The sequence below is a fragment of the Penicillium atrosanguineum genome, assembly GCF_028827265.1.
Source record: "Penicillium atrosanguineum strain IBT 20685 chromosome Unknown utg000007l_segment0_segment0, whole genome shotgun sequence".
NCBI lineage: Eukaryota > Fungi > Ascomycota > Eurotiomycetes > Eurotiales > Aspergillaceae > Penicillium > Penicillium atrosanguineum.
This window is the reverse complement of record NW_026623139.1, coordinates 3002554-3018563: the sequence shown is the minus strand read 5'-3', so window position 1 is coordinate 3018563 and position 16010 is coordinate 3002554. Positions and strand designations below refer to the sequence as shown.

Below are 16010 nucleotides of genomic sequence, written 5' to 3'. Positions count from 1 at the left end.
CAGAGGCGACCGTGGAGAACAGTATCACATCAAAGAGAAACAAGACCCAAAACAGGGCCAGGAAAGATCAAACAGGCTGAGATAACGCAATGATTGGAGTCGTACACGTCTTCCTCGACGAACGCTGGTTATCGCGAATGCACGTGATCCGCATTAGATCATCGCTCGTGTGGGGAGAGCTCGAGCCTCGTCACTTCTTCACTTTCACTTCGCGATCAAGATGGCAGAACCAGCTGAGAATGGAAATGCGATCAGCGCTGGTATGTCTCAAGAACCTGTTGGAAGAATAATGCTCATTGGTATCCAGACGAAATCGCCTTGTACGACCGACAGATCCGGCTCTGGGGAGTCCATGCCCAAGAGAAGTACGTTGTTCAAGGCGCGAGAGGAACAATACTAACGAGGTCGCAGAATTCGGTCTGCAAATATTCTACTCGTCACTGTGAAAGCTCTCGCAAATGAAGTAGCCAAGAACCTGGTTCTCGCCGGTATTGGCTCGCTCACAATTATCGACCATGAACCCGTTACCGAGGCCGATCTCGATGCGCAATTCTTCCTGGAGGAGGCGCACAGAAACGAGGATATCATCAAAGAGGGAAAGAATGTAAGTCAATCACCCTCTTCGAAAAGGCGGTTCTAACGAACCTAGCGCGCCGAAGTCGCCGGTCCTCAAATCCACAAGATGAACCCGCGCGTGAAACTGCACATCGACACCTCAGATATTCGCACCAAACAGCCAAACTTCTTCGCCCAATTCGATGTCACAATTGCCACAGAACTAGACTACGAAACCAACAACACCATCAACGCAGCCTGCCGTCTAGCCAACAAACCATTCTACGCCGCCGGGCTCCACGGTTTCTACGGCTACGTCTTCGCCGATCTAATAACCCACGACTTCGTCATCGAGCGCAGCAAATCCAACATCCCTTCCGCAATCCACGAGACCCAAACCCGCAGCATCGTCAAAGTCACCACCAAGAAGGAAGGCGACAAGACAATCGAACTAGTTACAAAGCGCGAAACATACTCCCCTCTCCTCCTGGCCAATACATCCCCTTTACCAGAAGACTACACCCGTCTCCCCCGGCGCCGCAAGCAAGTGACGCCCCTCCTCTCCTGTCTGCGCGCACTATGGGAATTCGAAAAACTCTCCGGAGGCCGCAAGCCCACATTCAACCACGCAGACCTGGAAAGCTTCACCAAGCTCGCGCGCGAAGTTCACCAGGAACTCAAGCTCGACATGGGGTCGCTGGATAGTGCATTCCTGCGCAATTTTCTCCAGAATCTAGGCTGTGAACTTAGTCCCGTCGCGGCGTTCTTGGGTGGATCGCTTGCGCAAGACGTCATTAATGTTCTTTCTGCGAGAGAGCAGCCATTGCAGAATATGCTACTTTTCGACGGGGAGAAGTCAATTGGCCCAATTTATTCACTTCATCCGTTCTTCCCGCCTGAGATGGGCATGGAGAGTCTTGGGGCTGTGCCGCCCGTTGGGAATCCTATTCCTATGGGTGGGAATGGGGCTGCTGCTGGTCACGTTAATGTTGAACCGACGGTTATTGAGTGAGCCGCTAGAGGGAACTAGACTTGCTAGTTAAGGGGTGGGCGTTAAGATTCTTTGATTTACGAATTTCATTTTAGATAGAGCCTTAGGGCCATGAATCATGTTTGTGTACGATATTAGCAGAATACATTTGACTACAACCATTCCATTACCCTTCCGGGGCTTTTCTCTTTCTTATGGTCCGAAATTTAAAACGTGTATATGTCCATTGGAATTACATACTCATATACCACAGCAAACCAAACCCAACGCCTGAAATAATGATGCAGATGGCGGTGATTACAATCTAATAATGCCCTAATGGTGGGCGGTCTCCTTGGCCATTTCTTCATCGGTGGCTTTTTTCGGTCCCATCGAGGACTCGGCTTCTTCTTCTTCCTCCTCGTCGCTGATCAGGCCCTGAAGCTCGAAGGCCTCGGCGTCCTGGACGCGCTGGGACTCGGATTGAGTGCGGGCGCGTCCGTTCATGGATCGGCCGTTGGCGTGGGCGTATTTGCCTTCTTGAGCGTCTGTTGGCTCGCCTTCGGGCCAAGCGTGGACGGCGTAAATGTGGAGGAGGACGTTGACGACTAGGTGGGTTAGTGGTGATTTGTAGAGGGGCGGGTAGATGGACATACAGAGGAAGAGCATAAAGGCAATGCTGTAGAGGATCAGGATGTATGAGACGTGGGTGATGCCTGCATCAGCGAGAAGCTGCATTTGCTCCTCGGTGGCGCCCATGAAGAGGAAGCCAGAGGCGTACAGCAACTGTGAGAGTTAGTCGACGCTCCCCAAAATGAAGGTAGGGCACGTACAAATGGTGTCAGGTACTGGAAGCTGTTGGGGTCGGTTCCACTCATGCTGACCGCTGGCTTATCCCGCAGGACAAACGAGATCTCAATGATACGAGTCAAACCAGCCGCCATAAGAGTGTATCCGAAGATCGAGTGGATCATAGTACTGATCATCAGAGACTGCGCATGCGCCGACATGGCATACCCAGTGAGGCCAATGACAATGGCAGGAATGAGGTTGCGCTTAGGACGACCATTGCGGCTTCGGCTCAACCACATACCCAACAGACCAGCGCACCACCAGACAATTCCCATGGTAGTGTGCTGCAGATCGTTGTGCACCCACGGACCACCCCAGTGGTGCTCAGTAAAGGTGTTAACGCATCCCCAAGCCGCAATAATAAGTGAGTCGAAGAACTCCTGACTCCGCCCAGTCCTCCGCAACCAGAACTGTCCAACCAGCAAGAGAATAGTCAACAGAATTCCATATCCGATGAACGCACTGCCCATGATAAAGTGCGCCGCACACTGTCCAAGGTGGTCACCCTGGCAGAAGCCCAGCGCAGCAATACCACCGAACAGCATCTGCACCCAGCTGACAACCGGCATAACCTTGCCCAGAATACCATGAGCCATCACGAAGATCCAGCGAATCCTAGCTTGTCCCGCCTTCTCAAGATGCAACTTGAGATAGCAACCCAGCACAACCTGCGCCACCAAACCAAGCATCAACCAGTTCGCAAACTTGGCGTGGGCATTCGGCCCAAACTGGCGACCCTTGTGCGCATGACCGATGAAATAGGCGACGACAGCGATGACGGTTCCGACGATTTGAACGGGGACGTGCCAGCGCGAACGAACAATCTATACCCAGCATTAGCCCACCCCATCACCATCACCAATAACCACACCAGAAAGAAAGAGACATACACCAAGAACCATTCCAGTCGGAAAGATGATTCCAAACGAAAGACCCATCAGAATCATATGCACCCATAGCGTAGAGTCCTGTACGGTAAAGTCAGCGGGGTCCGCATGGGGAGATCAGGACGAGAAGAACACGTACGATAGGATCTAAAGAAACCGTGGACCCCTCGGGGACAGCCTCGTGGCCTCCATGGGCGTAAACCACACTGGCCAAAGCCAGAGCAGCTAGGGGGAGGAGGCGGTATTGCATGGTGGTGGTGGTTGGAAGAAAGAAGGGGAGGAAACGAAACGGGGAGGGTAACGGGGCCGATCTTGTGCCAATCCGGAGGTTCCGATTAACACTGAATTTGGTCACTTTTCAACGAAACAACATTTTCCATTTCTATTTCTAGTTCTTGTTCCTTTTCTTTTTGCTATCCTCAGATTGCCAGTTGACTGTTTATTGACTTCAACTTCCGCTGACTTCGTACCTCGCCACTTCATCACGGTGATTCCGTTCCTGGAAATTACTCAGCATCTGGTCCTGATTGGCGAACGCGTATACAAGACTCACACGGAACGCGAGACCCACAATGGACGGGCGGGCCTCACGACTGGTCCCTAATTCTACCTCTATACAGGCAACTACATAACTAACATGGAACAGAACTCCCTCCGCGAGTCAATTGCGCAACTCGAAGGCGAAAAGTTCCAAATGGAAGTCGAAGTCGAGGAGATTCGTTCTAAGCTGCAGTACTTATCACCTCACGAGTCACAAGCTGTCTAGACTTTGATTAACTGCTGATACTTAGACTTGACCCATCGATCATCGTGAACAGGCATATCCGGCTTCTGCACGAGTACAATGAAGTCAAGGATACAGCCCAGGGTCTTCTGGGGCTGATTGCTGATGCGAGGGGTGTGCGGCAGGCTGAGGTCGAGAGGGAGTTTGGGGTGAAGGAAGGAGATTAGGTCTGGTTATGATTAGGGGTAAATGAATCCCCTTGGGTCTTTAGCCTGGGAATTCATTACAGTCAAGGGGGTGGATGCAGTATCCTTTATGAGTGGTGAGTGATGAACGATGACTGATGAAGAAACTACGTTATGAATTAAGAGTCGATTACGATGCAATGATTCGATCCGAAATAACATTCATTTTCTATGCGACTTTTCTCGGTCAATGCCGTCAATAACTCCGCTCTATCAAAAAAAGAGAAGAGAAGAAATTAATACAATGAATAGAGATCGTAAGATGAAACGAGAACAGGTGGAGAATATAGAGGGTCAAAGGTAGGTTTGGGTATGTATGCAAAACTCATGGCAAATAGTAGGAGAGGTGGTGAAGAGGTGGATCAGGTAGTAAAGAGATAGAAGATGGCAAGGCAGCAAGGTGGGAAAGGGAAAGTAGAAAGGTGGAGGTAGCATATAGGGTAAGGGAATTAGTGAGTCTTGCCCAGACTCTGCAGGTTAACGAGCTCGTAGTAGCGGCCCTTGTTACGGAGCAGCTCGGTGTGAGTGCCGCTCTCGACGATCTTGCCCTGGTCGAAGACGTAGATGATGTCGGCCTTTTGGATCGTGCTGAGACGGTGAGCAACGGCGATGGTGGTGCGGCCACGAGCGGCAGCATCAAGCGCGGCTTGGACGACCTTTTCGGACTCGGAGTCGAGGGCGGAGGTGGCTTCGTCGAGAAGGAGGACCTTCGGGTTACGCAGGAGGGCGCGGGCGATTGCCACACGCTGCTTCTGGCCACCAGACAGCATGCCACCCTTGCTACCGACGACGGTGTGGAAGCCATCGGGAAGAGACATGATGAAGTCGTAGATGTTGGCGTCTTTGCAAGCTTTGACGAGCTCGTCTTCGGGGACATCGTCGGCGTCAATGCCGAGGAGAATATTGTCCTTGATGGTACCTTGGTAGAGAGTGGGTTCTTGGCTAACCAGCGCCAGGTGACTGCGGTAGGAGTTGAGGTTTAGGTCGGCAATGTTGTGGCCGTCGACATAGACACCACCAGAGAGGGCGTCATAGAAGCGCTCGAGGAGAGCAATGGTTGTACTCTTTCCACAACCACTGGGTCCCACCAGGGCAATGTACTGTCCAGGCTTGACGCTGAGGTTCAGGCCGCGGAGGACGGGTTGCTCGGGGCGAGTAGGGTAGCGGAAGTGGACATCTTTGAACTCAACGTGACCCTCCAAGGTCTCGATGTTTGTGCCCTCGGTGGACCAGGTGTCAATGACCGGACGACGGTCAAACAGCTTGCGGAACTCGTGGGCAGCGTTCTTGGCCTTGCCCATATCGGGTGAGAAGGAAAAGACAGTTCCGGCAGACTGAGCACCGAACAGGATCTCACTGAAGCAGACGAAGAACTGGAACATGGTGTACTCGTGGTGACCGAGCAAAGTACCTCCATACCAGAAACCAAGGGCAACACAAAAGAAGACCAAGGCCTGGGACATGGCATAAAGCAGGGATGACTTGAATACCGAGATGAGACTGGCGCGACCTTGATTCTCCAGCTGGCCATGGTAAACACCCCAGACGTCCGTCTCACGGGTGAGAGACGCGACGGTACGAATAGCAGAGGTAGCCTCACAAGCATAGCTGGCAGAACTCTCATAGGCGACCTTGGAGCGGGACTGGAAGGCGGCAAGCATGTAGAATCGGTAGAAACCGCAAGCGAGAAGAACAGGCACAACAGAGATACACACGAGAGCTAATTTCCAGCCGAAGGAAAGCGAGATGATAATGGCCGCAAGCAGGGTGGTCGAGGTCATAAGAATAGTTCCAAGAGTCTGTCCACTGATACCAGAAAGGTGCTTGGTCTCGGTTGACAGGAATGAAGTCAAGGCACCAGTGCTGTTCTCTTCCTTGTCAAAGAAGTTGATGTCCTGGCGAAGCATGGTGCGGAAAGCCTGGCTACGGGCCTTGCGGATGAGGCGTTCGGAGCAGAAAGCGAAAGCAACACCGTGAGTGGAGAAGGTGATGAACTGGACGATACCAACCACCAAGAACATCAGAGACCAGAAGTCGGCATCAGACCGGAGCTTAGCAAACTGGTCCTTGGGAAGAGAGAGTGCGCTGATGGCCTTCGCATACAGGAAAGCCTGAGTGGGCTGGCCACCACCGGCAAGGACGGAGAAGCACAGACCCAGGACCAGCCATTTCCATTCCTGCCGGTTGAAGGAAGCGATGAACTTGATCAGTGTCCAAAGGGAGTACTTGTTTTTGGGGTCACCGCTCCGTCGAGACAGGATGACACTTGACACAGACTTGCGAGAATCGGCGCGGCGAATATCCTCCTCGAACATCCCAGAGGCACGGGCCTCTTCGCTGTCCTTCATCAGGGTGGCAGCGCTGGCAACGGACTGAACGCGAGCAACTTCCTTCTTCTCAAGAGCCTCGTCGGATTCAGAGTCACCTTCCTCTACAAGAGCATCGGCTTCCTTCTCCTCGTTGATGCGCTGGGCCTCAACAAGCTTGGAGTAGGGACCAGCGGTCTCAAGCAAGACGTCGTGGGTACCCTGCTCCACAATGCCACCGTTGACAAAGACAACGATGTTGTGGGCAGACTTGATAGTGGACAAACGATGAGCAATGACAATGGTAGTACGGCCCTCGGCAGCACGGTCCAAAGCAGCCTGCACAACTCCCTCAGACTTGGTGTCCAGAGCGGAAGTGGCCTCATCCAAAAGAAGAATCTTAGGATCAGAGACAACGGCACGGGCAATGGCGATACGCTGTTTTTGACCGCCAGAGAGCAGGAAACCACGCTGACCAACATTGGTCTCGTAGCCCTCGGGAAGGGCAACGATAAATTCGTGTGCGTTGGCCATTTTGGCGGCATTCTCGATCAGCTCCTGGATGCGTTCTTCTGGCTCATTCTCGAAGCGGGTTCCAATAAGACCGTGGCGAATGTTGCTGTAGATGGAAGTTCCAAACAAAATGGGCTCCTGGCTAACCATAGAAATCTGCTGACGCAACCAACGCAGATTCAGGTCCTGGATGTCGTGGCCGTCGAGGTAGACGTTACCACCAACGGGGAGATAGAAACGCTCAACCAAGCCGACAACAGTACTTTTGCCAGAGCCAGAAGGTCCAACAAGAGCAGTAGTCTTGCCAGCGGGGATCATGAGCGAGACATCCTGCATGACAGTGACTTCCGGGCGAGATGGGTAGATGTGCTTGACATTCTTGAATTCGATATCGCCATCGACATGGTCGAGGACGAGTCCCTCGTCGGAAGTAGGATCCACCGGTGAGACACGGTCAATAGTGCTGAAGATCTTAGCAGCAGCAGCCACGGCGTTAGTGAAAGCCTGTCCGTTAGGAGCGACATTGCCCAGACTGAAGGAACCAATAAGGATAGCCATCAGAATAGTCAAAACCTGACCGACGTTGACCTTGCCCTCAACCAGATACCGGGATCCCATCCAGAAGCCCAGTCCATAGTTGAGGAACATAATGCCGAACATAGCACCGACCATGACACCCAAAGCCATCTGCAGGCGCATGCCCCACCGTTCAGCCACGCGCAGGTGAACCTCGTATTGCTTGGCCAGCTTGTCCTGGGTGCCAAAGGCAGTCGCATTGCGAATCGAACTGATGACCTCTTCGGCAACCGTACCACCAGCACCGTAGGCATCTAGGGAAAGCTTGCCGAACTTAATAATGAAGCGGGATCCACCACCCATAATGACGACCAGCGCCACAATTGTAGAGGTACAGATACCGGCGAGACGTGCGTACTTGATGTACGCCACGATGAATGCAGTGACAAACGTGGCAAGGGCGGTCAGAGTCAGGCCGACCTTTTCAGAGATACCGTCCTGAATCAGGTTGGTGTCGGCGGTGATGCGGGTGGTCACCTCACCGGCGCCGAGCTTGTCGAAGTAGGCAATATTCTGGCGCAGGATAGCCTCCAGGTAGTGCTCACGGATCTTCTGAGTGACGTGTTCTCCGGTGTAGATGAAGCCAATAGTGCTGATGTAGACAGTCACGAACTCGGCAATACCGAGGTAAACGAAGTAGAGGACGTTCTTGCACAGATCATCGTAGAATGTGTCGTACGGGGTGGTACCGTATTCGATCCCTTGGAAAGAGGTGGTCAAGGAACCAAAGAGAATCTGTAGTGGTTAGCGCTATACAGGTCCATCTTAACCACACTACTCACAGTGAACAAAGGCAGAGCAGCACCCGCAGCAATAGCGCAAATTGCGCTGACCGCGAGAATGAGTAGATCCATCTTCGAGGCATATCGGTAGAGCCCAAAGAAGGAAATATTCACATGGGGTGCATCCAGCTGCTTCTTAAGGATCTCCTTTTCATGTTCCGGCAAATGCGCATAGAGAGCATCGGCATCTAGTGCCAAAGCGGTGTTGCTTCCTTTCTTGCTTTCATCCTTATCGTCCTTGGGCGCACTGGCGGAGAGAGTCGACCCGGAATCAAAGGTACGGTCGTGCTTTTCAATGTCGTCCAAGTCATCGTGATGTGTATTCGGGTTTGCGAGCACCTCGGAGGGGAGCTTTTCGAGCGGAATGGCAGCTTCTTCGGGTTGCTGCATCGCGGCGGTTGCGCGCGTTGGCTAGTTGTCGATAACAGGCCCACTTGTGGAGGTACTTCACTCCATGCAGAAATCGTTCGGGTATAGAGAGCGTGAGCAGATTAAGGGAAGATTAAAGTTGGAGGATTAGGGTAGGTAGGTAGAGATCGACGGGAAGGGGTTAAGGCAGAATGTAAAACACGAAAAAAATGAAGGGATGGAAGGAGGCAATTAAAAGTGAGCCTTTGGCCAGCTGTCAAATGATAAGAAATAAGCGATCGGACCAGCTACCGGCAAATAGTATACGGGAGGATTCAATCGACTAGATTTTGAAGGGAAAGAAACGGGGTTCGGAGAGTGGGCCGGGTGCTCCAGATTCCGGCTTGTTTATGCATACTGTACGCTTCGAACATTCCCTCCTGTCTCTCCAGGGCATGTAGGGGATCGTGCTCCTAACCGTTCAGCCCCTGATAAACACCTGCTGCCTCCTCGTGGTACGCGAGGAGTAGGAGTTTCGTGCATTATGCATTATGAATCTAGGTACGGAATACTTCGTACAGTCCAAAGTTTGGAGGTCACAAAAATTAGGCTCCGGGTGATACACGGTATGATCGAGGATCGTCCGAATTCTGCGACACTGAATGACACACTATGATGCGCCGTCCGAATACGAAGGTGGGTTTTCTGACTCACAGTACTGTAGTCGGGACCCTCACTTGACGCGGCCTCGGATCCTTGACTTGAATCTAGCAAAAAATCACTAGTGATAGAAGCGTCCTATGGAAGCCTAGAGATGACGGCCCACTGCAAGTCATTAAGCGATCCTCCACTCACAACCACTGGATTTGGCCCATGAACATCGGGTGCACGCTTTGGGCCAGTGCTCGGGGAGTCGGTGGTTCCATGTCCGGCCCCGTTGCTATTGATCCTGATCCTGATCTCGATCCTCATCCTGTAGTGGTACATCTCTAGGCACCACTCTGGTTAAAAGTTTGCAGTGGCCCGGGTCATACTAGGGTCGTCATGTAATCCCGCCCAGTAAAATCAGACTCAAACTTGTGACATAACCGTAGCCAAGACCTTTGACCGACACCGCCCCGTCGAGGGTATTGGTGAAAAGGTCTTTGGCTACGGTTACACAATGTGATACGAATTATGCTCGCCTCGGCCGGAATGCATGACGTGACGGACGAACACCGGACGAATTTGGTCCGTCCGGCTGGCTCCCAATCTGGTAGTTGCAGCCTTAGGCCAAGATCCTATTTTGAGGCACAACGTATTAACTAATTATGTCATGTAGTATTATGTCATCAAGTGGCCTCAGGCATGATATCATCACATGACCCAGCCGAAGCGAAGCCAAGCCCTGTCCGCACACAAACCATCCGCACCCCAAGGTCGAACTTCTCCCATCCAACCAGCTCGCCGTCGCGACCAAGCCATCAAGATGCCGGTTAGTGACACCACAATATCCCGACCTCTTCGACAACAGAATTATCCCCGCTGACTCTCCCTGCGTCCACAGAGCCACAAGACCTTCCGCACCAAGCAAAAGCTTGCCAAAGCTCAGCGTCAGAACCGCCCCATCCCCCAGTGGATTCGCCTGCGCACCGGCAACACCATCAGGTAAATCACGACTCGCTCTCGCTCTCGAAATGTTGGACCGGAAGGAAAAGAGGACGCTGGTTACCCCCGAACCCGACCGGTCCAACATATCGAGCAGAAAAAAAAAATTATTTCTTCGGACAAATCGACTAACAGGCATCCCACAGATACAACGCCAAGCGACGACACTGGCGCAAGACCCGCCTGGGTATCTAAGCGCATTCCAGGCCCGTCTATGCACCCATCCACGCCCTCAGATTCCGAATCGCCGATGTTGTGTTCGATATGAAGCTAGTTATGACGTGACGCCCGCCCCGAAAAGAATCTTCCAACCCTCGACTTGTGCGCTAGTGATGGACTACGCAAGTCTGCAACTGTTTCTCGGATTATTCGACAAGCCGATATCCGACTTGACTGTTTTTTCCTCAATGATTTTTCAAGGGATTGACGCCCACCGAGAGGCAGCGCATATGATATTATGAATGTTGGGTGGAATGGTTACGGGTGTTTGGGCAAGCATTCGCCGGAGATCAGGTTTCCGTTGGCGGGAGGGTTTTCTTTAACAAAAATCTGATGGAATTGAATTGACGTCCCTTTTGTCTTGCACTTCACTTGCACGGGCACTGCTGTGGCGCGCTTGTCGGTGTTTTCACGCTGGCAATGTAGACTGTAGATTGTCAGACTGTGCTATGTCATACGGTGTGGCCTGGGTCTTGGGTTGCTCCTCATGAGAGCCACATGTCCCTCGTGGCCCCTCGCATGAGAGTCGACCCTCTGGACCTCGACCCTACACCAAGTAGCCTGTGGTTAACGCACTTAGAACCACGGCCACTATTGTTTCGGCGTCCACCGGATCTCGGAGCATTCGTTTGTAGAAACATCGGTAACATCCCACGCCCGCTGACATGGTGCCATAATCACCTAGGCATCACCAACGCCAACGACCTCACCCACCAGTTTTCTATCGAAAGGTCCAGCCCTTCATCGCCCTTCAATCTGGAACCATACAGAAGCCTACGCTACCTTCCAAGTTTTGCGAAACGAATCTCAAACTTGAGAAAGGACATCCATGTTATGTGCGTCTCAAAATTGAGAACATCGCACATATTTTGTAAATATCTCAACCTGAAACTGGAACACCCAAAATATATCCGACGGCCGACGGTGCCGAGCTTACAAATGAATCGGTACATACCCAAAACTGATGTCCATATATTTCCTGCTGAACTAGATAACTCAACTTAAATATATTCCCGCATCGACCTATGCAGCCGGTCTAGGCCCGGTTCATAATTCCATGATGAAGAGCAAAGATAACCATGTCCTTTGGGGCTGCTAAGCAACTAATTTAATTGGAGCGCTAGGGTATCTTTTAATAGTTGGCTAAAATATAACACTCAAGTTCACACTCCCTGATTTTTACGCGATTTTTTCGAAACGAGAAGTAGTACCATGATCAGAATCATTAGATAGGTTCTTCTCTTTCGTTGCCTTCTTTTGTTTCTTTAAGGCCATGCATTTGCATATATGTGCTGAAAGTATCATTTGAAAGTGAATACCTATGGTGCTACATTCACGGCTTCGTCTACCGGCGATATACCATGACTGCATATGTCAATACATACTAAGACTTCAAATGTGATATATCCTTCGGCTCTTGGAGGTCTTTAAGATGCGGCGTCCATAGGACTCCGCGGGGATTCGGGAATGCACCATCAAGAACACTGGGAACCTTGGAATTGGTCCCGGTGTCAGGAGCATTGACATCTCCATATTGTAGGTTTGAATTGTAAGTGAAGCTCATTGCACAGACTCCACGGACTAACAAGACCTACAGGGCCATATCAAGTCCTGCAGATTCCTTCAGACTACTAAACAGACATCAAATAGCAAGATATGAATTCTCTAGCGAAACCCCCAGAGATACAAGATTTTGGAGAATGGGCTCTCGCAGCTCGCAGCTCGCAGCTCTCAGAGCAGAAAATGAAAAAGAAAAGCCGCTGAGCCTAACGCCATAAACAAGATCCCCATTCAAGGCCCCGGTCCTTTTACAGAACAGCTCGAATCGTCAGGTGGAAGAGTGGATTTTCATTCTTTGGGGGAATATTGGAATATCGTCAAAAAGGAAACATAATCGGGGCAGCAATCATGACAGGGACATTTAGCGGCTAGAGGAAGAGAGAGAAATTAGTGAAAAGTTCGAGGTAATGGAAGATTCGAAGGATGTCTTACTCCTCAGCCCACTCGTTCTCGCGACGGATTTGGTCCTCCTCCTCGGGAGTGAAGTCGTTCTGGATGTTGAACGTCTTCCGGATCTCCTCGGGGGACTTTCCTTTGATCATATTGGCGACAGTCTTGCAGCCGACGTCCAAAAGAGCCTTAATGTCGAGGTAGTTCGCAGCCTATAGGAGTCAAAGAGTCAGTCTTTGGTCCGTTTTCAGTATGTGAGGGTGAAGGTGAGGGCACGTACGAGAATGATCTCGAAGAGCATCTCCTGGTCCACCTGCATGAACTTCTGGTCCCACTCATCAATGTCGGTCGTCTTGCGGCGGTTATCGTCGTCATCACCGGCGGTGGGGGGATCGTTCTTGTGGTGCTCGCACCACTCGATAACCTTCTTGAGGACGGCCTCATTAACCTGCCAGGTAGTTAGTACTTGATGGTGTAGGGGTAACCACGAGGGAGACGTGCGTTAGGAATAGGGATGGCCTCGCCAGAGTCACCAAGATCCTCGAGCATGTTCTTGATCAAAATGGAGCGCTCAGCAACCGCGCGCTCTGTTCAGTGTTAGTTCTGAGCGACCACACTGGGGAACCTGGATGCGACATACCGACGGTGATTTCGACTCCATCGGAGCTGGTGAGGGTGATAGGAGCAGACATGACGGTGGTCTTCAAGTCAAGTCTAGATAAGTTGAGGCGTCAGAGTTGCGTGGAGCTTTAGACGGTGGGGAGGGGCCAAGCGGGCGGGGTCGGAGTTACGCGAAGGGTCTGGCAGAACTTACTAAAACAGTATGGGATGGGGTGCAACGAGAGATGTGAAAAGATGTGGGAGACTCAACGTTGTTAAGAAGACAGTGAAGGGGAGGAGGTTAACCAAGAGGAAAGGCGGTGGATGTCGAGGCTCTGCGACCTTTGAAGTTCGGGCCCCCAAAGTGAATCCGAGAGTAGTTAAAAGTAGAATGGTGCCTATTGCTACCTAGTCAATGTGTCATTATTGTCCTGGAATGTTCTAGCTCTTTTTCGCTTTGATGGGGCCTAGTTTTTAACTACGTCTCAATAGTGCATTTTGGGTCATACCATGCTCAATACAGGCCGTGCAGTGCCGAATTGGGGAAAATAGATTGTAGAATATCCACAAATGCGCTTTTCTTTAATTCTGTATAAGAAATCAATAATAAACATGGATCTAGCGCTATACGAACATATTCTTTGGTCTCGTATTAAAAACTGACAGGTCGGCATGACAGGAGGTACGATTTACAGTGTACAGGGTAGACGAGACTAGTCGCGAGTGATATCATCGCAAATAAACCAACGCGTCTTTGCTTTTTTTTCCCCTGTCCGATCTGACAACTTCCACTCTTTCCCTGGAACCTTTTCTTTCGTTGATTTCAAGCATGTTATGCCTCTAGAATCATGTGGCGACGTACCTATCTGTTTCTGCTGCTGCTCCGTGTTTACTTCGCGCTGTCGCCCAGCTACCTGCACCCCGATGAGAATTTCCAAGGCCCGGAGGTCTTCGCCGGTAAGCCTACAATGCGCTTCCCTTGCGACCTTGACTAGTACATATTTGCGACGCGCTTGGCCTTCGTTCTTGGCGATCATCAGTAGCGCGCGCCGCGACAGCTCATGGATCGCGAAATGTCGCGACAGCCTCATCTGAAGAGCCCGCTAACCCAACCACCACAATTAGGCCGCATATTCTCCTATCCCTCGAGCCTACCATGGGAATTTACCTCCGACCGACCCATCCGAAGCGTGTTCCCATTATGGCCAACCTACGAGGTGCCGATGAGCATACTGAAATGGTTCTACACGGAGATCGGGTCGGGCAACCCACCGCCACAACTGGTGTACTACGTTCTGCGCGGGGGGATGTTTCTGCTGAGCTTTGTGCTAGAGGACTGGGCCGTGTATGAGCTGGTGCCGTCACCCCGCCACCGTCGTGCGACAGTGGTCCTGGTCGCCTCGTCGTATGTCACCTGGACATATCAGACGCACACTTTCTCCAACTCCCTCGAGACGCTGTTGGTGGCCTGGGGGCTAGTTCTGATTCGCCGCATTGCTGAGAACAAGGTCCGCTCCGTTATGCAGCTATGAAAGGGTTGTCCAACTGACTTGCTGCAGAAACGATCGTCGTTCTTTTCCTATGCTGTGCTCTCATTCATCGCTGTTGCTGGAGTCTTTAATCGCATTACCTTCCCGGCATTTTTACTCTTCCCGGGTTTGCAATTAGTGCCCTACTTCCAGCGCAAGTGAGTATCTCAGTTCTTATCATTTCAAACATGCACACACTGACCATAACAGACCGACATCCATTCTCGCCTTGGTCGGCTTCGGCGCCCTGTTCGCTTCAATAGCGATATACACCGACACGGCCTTCTACAGACCCTCCACCTCCTTCATCGAGAACATACGCAACCCAATCATTACTCCTCTAAACAACATCCTCTACAACACCGACGCATCCAACCTCGCAATTCATGGCCTCCACCCCCACCACCAACACTTCCTAGCAAACCTCTTCCAACTCCTCGGCCCAGCCTATATCGCCATGATATTCTCCCTCTTCAGCTGGCCCATCGTGCCAACCTGGATGCGCAACGCGCGTGCCCTCTCCGCCGTCTCCGCAACAGCCATCCTCTCCATCTTCCCCCACCAAGAACCCCGCTTCCTCATCCCCTGCGTCCCCCTTCTCCTAAGCTGCATGCGCATGCATCGCTCGCGTCTCTTCCTAGCAACATGGATCCTCTTCAACGCAGCCATGGGCTTCCTAATGGGAATATACCACCAAGGTGGGATCGTTCCAGCCCAACTCGCAATGCGCGGCATCGTCGAGTCCAACACCTTATCCCAAGGTGTAAATTCAATGCCCGAGGCCTCTGTCTTCTGGTGGAAAACATACTCTCCACCGCATTGGCTTCTCGGCGCAGATACCAATGCCACTCACATCGACACCTTCGATCTAATGGGTATGCCAGGTCTTGAAATGATCACCGCTCTTGACAAGGCTGTTCCCCGCTGCGCTACAACTTCTCCAGTATACCTCGTCGCACCGACATCAGCTTCATTCCTGGATGATTACATATCCCCCTCTTCCCTCTCGGAACCTCATTCCCCGAATCTCCAGCTCTACCGCCTGTGGACACATCGCAAACATCTAAACCTAGATGACCTCGACTTTGGCGACGATGGTGTTTTGAACACTTTAAATCGTGTCGTAGGACGCCGTGGTCTAGGTGTGTGGTCTGTTCGACGAGCGTGTACGTGAGTGAGCAGAGGTATCGACTAAAACATTCTTTTCATTTGGGCTTCGGTTGGGTAATTATAACATTTTATTATAACATTTATTGGCGGGACTGATACCTCTTGTATTCTTTGTTGTTATTGCTTTGAGACACATA

At 51.5% G+C, this 16010-nt stretch overlaps 7 protein-coding genes across 7 annotated transcripts; 4 read left to right on the top strand and 3 right to left on the bottom strand.

The window, feature by feature from the left end:
- Window positions 1-220: 220 nt before the first annotated feature.
- On the top strand, window positions 221-1567 carry N7443_009342 (E1 ubiquitin-activating protein AOS1; the record flags this gene model as incomplete). The annotated part of the gene is made up of 4 exons (XM_056889398.1): window positions 221-260; window positions 308-365; window positions 412-604; window positions 650-1567. 4 exons carry the CDS (start codon window positions 221-223, stop codon window positions 1565-1567), a joined length of 1209 nt encoding a protein of 402 aa, XP_056738700.1.
- Window positions 1568-1861: 294 nt separating this feature from the next.
- Window positions 1862-3514, bottom strand: N7443_009341 (Ytp1 family protein; the record flags this gene model as incomplete). Its single annotated transcript, XM_056889397.1, has 5 exons — window positions 1862-2133; window positions 2182-2311; window positions 2359-3201; window positions 3268-3345; window positions 3404-3514. 5 exons carry the CDS (start codon window positions 3512-3514, stop codon window positions 1862-1864), a joined length of 1434 nt encoding a protein of 477 aa, XP_056738699.1.
- Window positions 3515-3836: 322 nt separating this feature from the next.
- On the top strand, window positions 3837-4215 carry N7443_009340 (SWI5/SAE3 family protein; the record flags this gene model as incomplete). The annotated part of the gene is made up of 3 exons (XM_056889396.1): window positions 3837-3860; window positions 3911-3996; window positions 4056-4215. 3 exons carry the CDS (start codon window positions 3837-3839, stop codon window positions 4213-4215), a joined length of 270 nt encoding a protein of 89 aa, XP_056738698.1.
- A 467-nt stretch (window positions 4216-4682) lies between these two features.
- On the bottom strand, window positions 4683-8800 carry mdr1 (ABC multidrug transporter Mdr1; the record flags this gene model as incomplete). Its single annotated transcript, XM_056889395.1, has 2 exons — window positions 4683-8363; window positions 8411-8800. 2 exons carry the CDS (start codon window positions 8798-8800, stop codon window positions 4683-4685), a joined length of 4071 nt encoding a protein of 1356 aa, XP_056738697.1.
- A 1318-nt stretch (window positions 8801-10118) lies between these two features.
- Window positions 10119-10600, top strand: N7443_009338 (60S ribosomal eL39 domain-containing protein; the record flags this gene model as incomplete). The annotated part of the gene is made up of 3 exons (XM_056889394.1): window positions 10119-10232; window positions 10305-10405; window positions 10552-10600. The coding sequence occupies 3 exons, from the start codon at window positions 10119-10121 to the stop codon at window positions 10598-10600; spliced, it is 264 nt and encodes an 87-aa protein (XP_056738696.1).
- A 2012-nt stretch (window positions 10601-12612) lies between these two features.
- On the bottom strand, window positions 12613-13266 carry skpA (SCF ubiquitin ligase subunit skpA; the record flags this gene model as incomplete). The annotated part of the gene is made up of 4 exons (XM_056889393.1): window positions 12613-12786; window positions 12855-13022; window positions 13076-13161; window positions 13215-13266. 4 exons carry the CDS (start codon window positions 13264-13266, stop codon window positions 12613-12615), a joined length of 480 nt encoding a protein of 159 aa, XP_056738695.1.
- A 756-nt stretch (window positions 13267-14022) lies between these two features.
- smp3 (glycosylphosphatidylinositol-alpha 1,2 mannosyltransferase smp3) lies at window positions 14023-15871 on the top strand (the record flags this gene model as incomplete). Its single annotated transcript, XM_056889392.1, has 4 exons — window positions 14023-14131; window positions 14300-14682; window positions 14734-14861; window positions 14914-15871. Coding segments are annotated over 4 exons (1578 nt in total), but the record flags the coding sequence as incomplete, so codon positions are not given.
- Window positions 15872-16010: the final 139 nt, after the last annotated feature.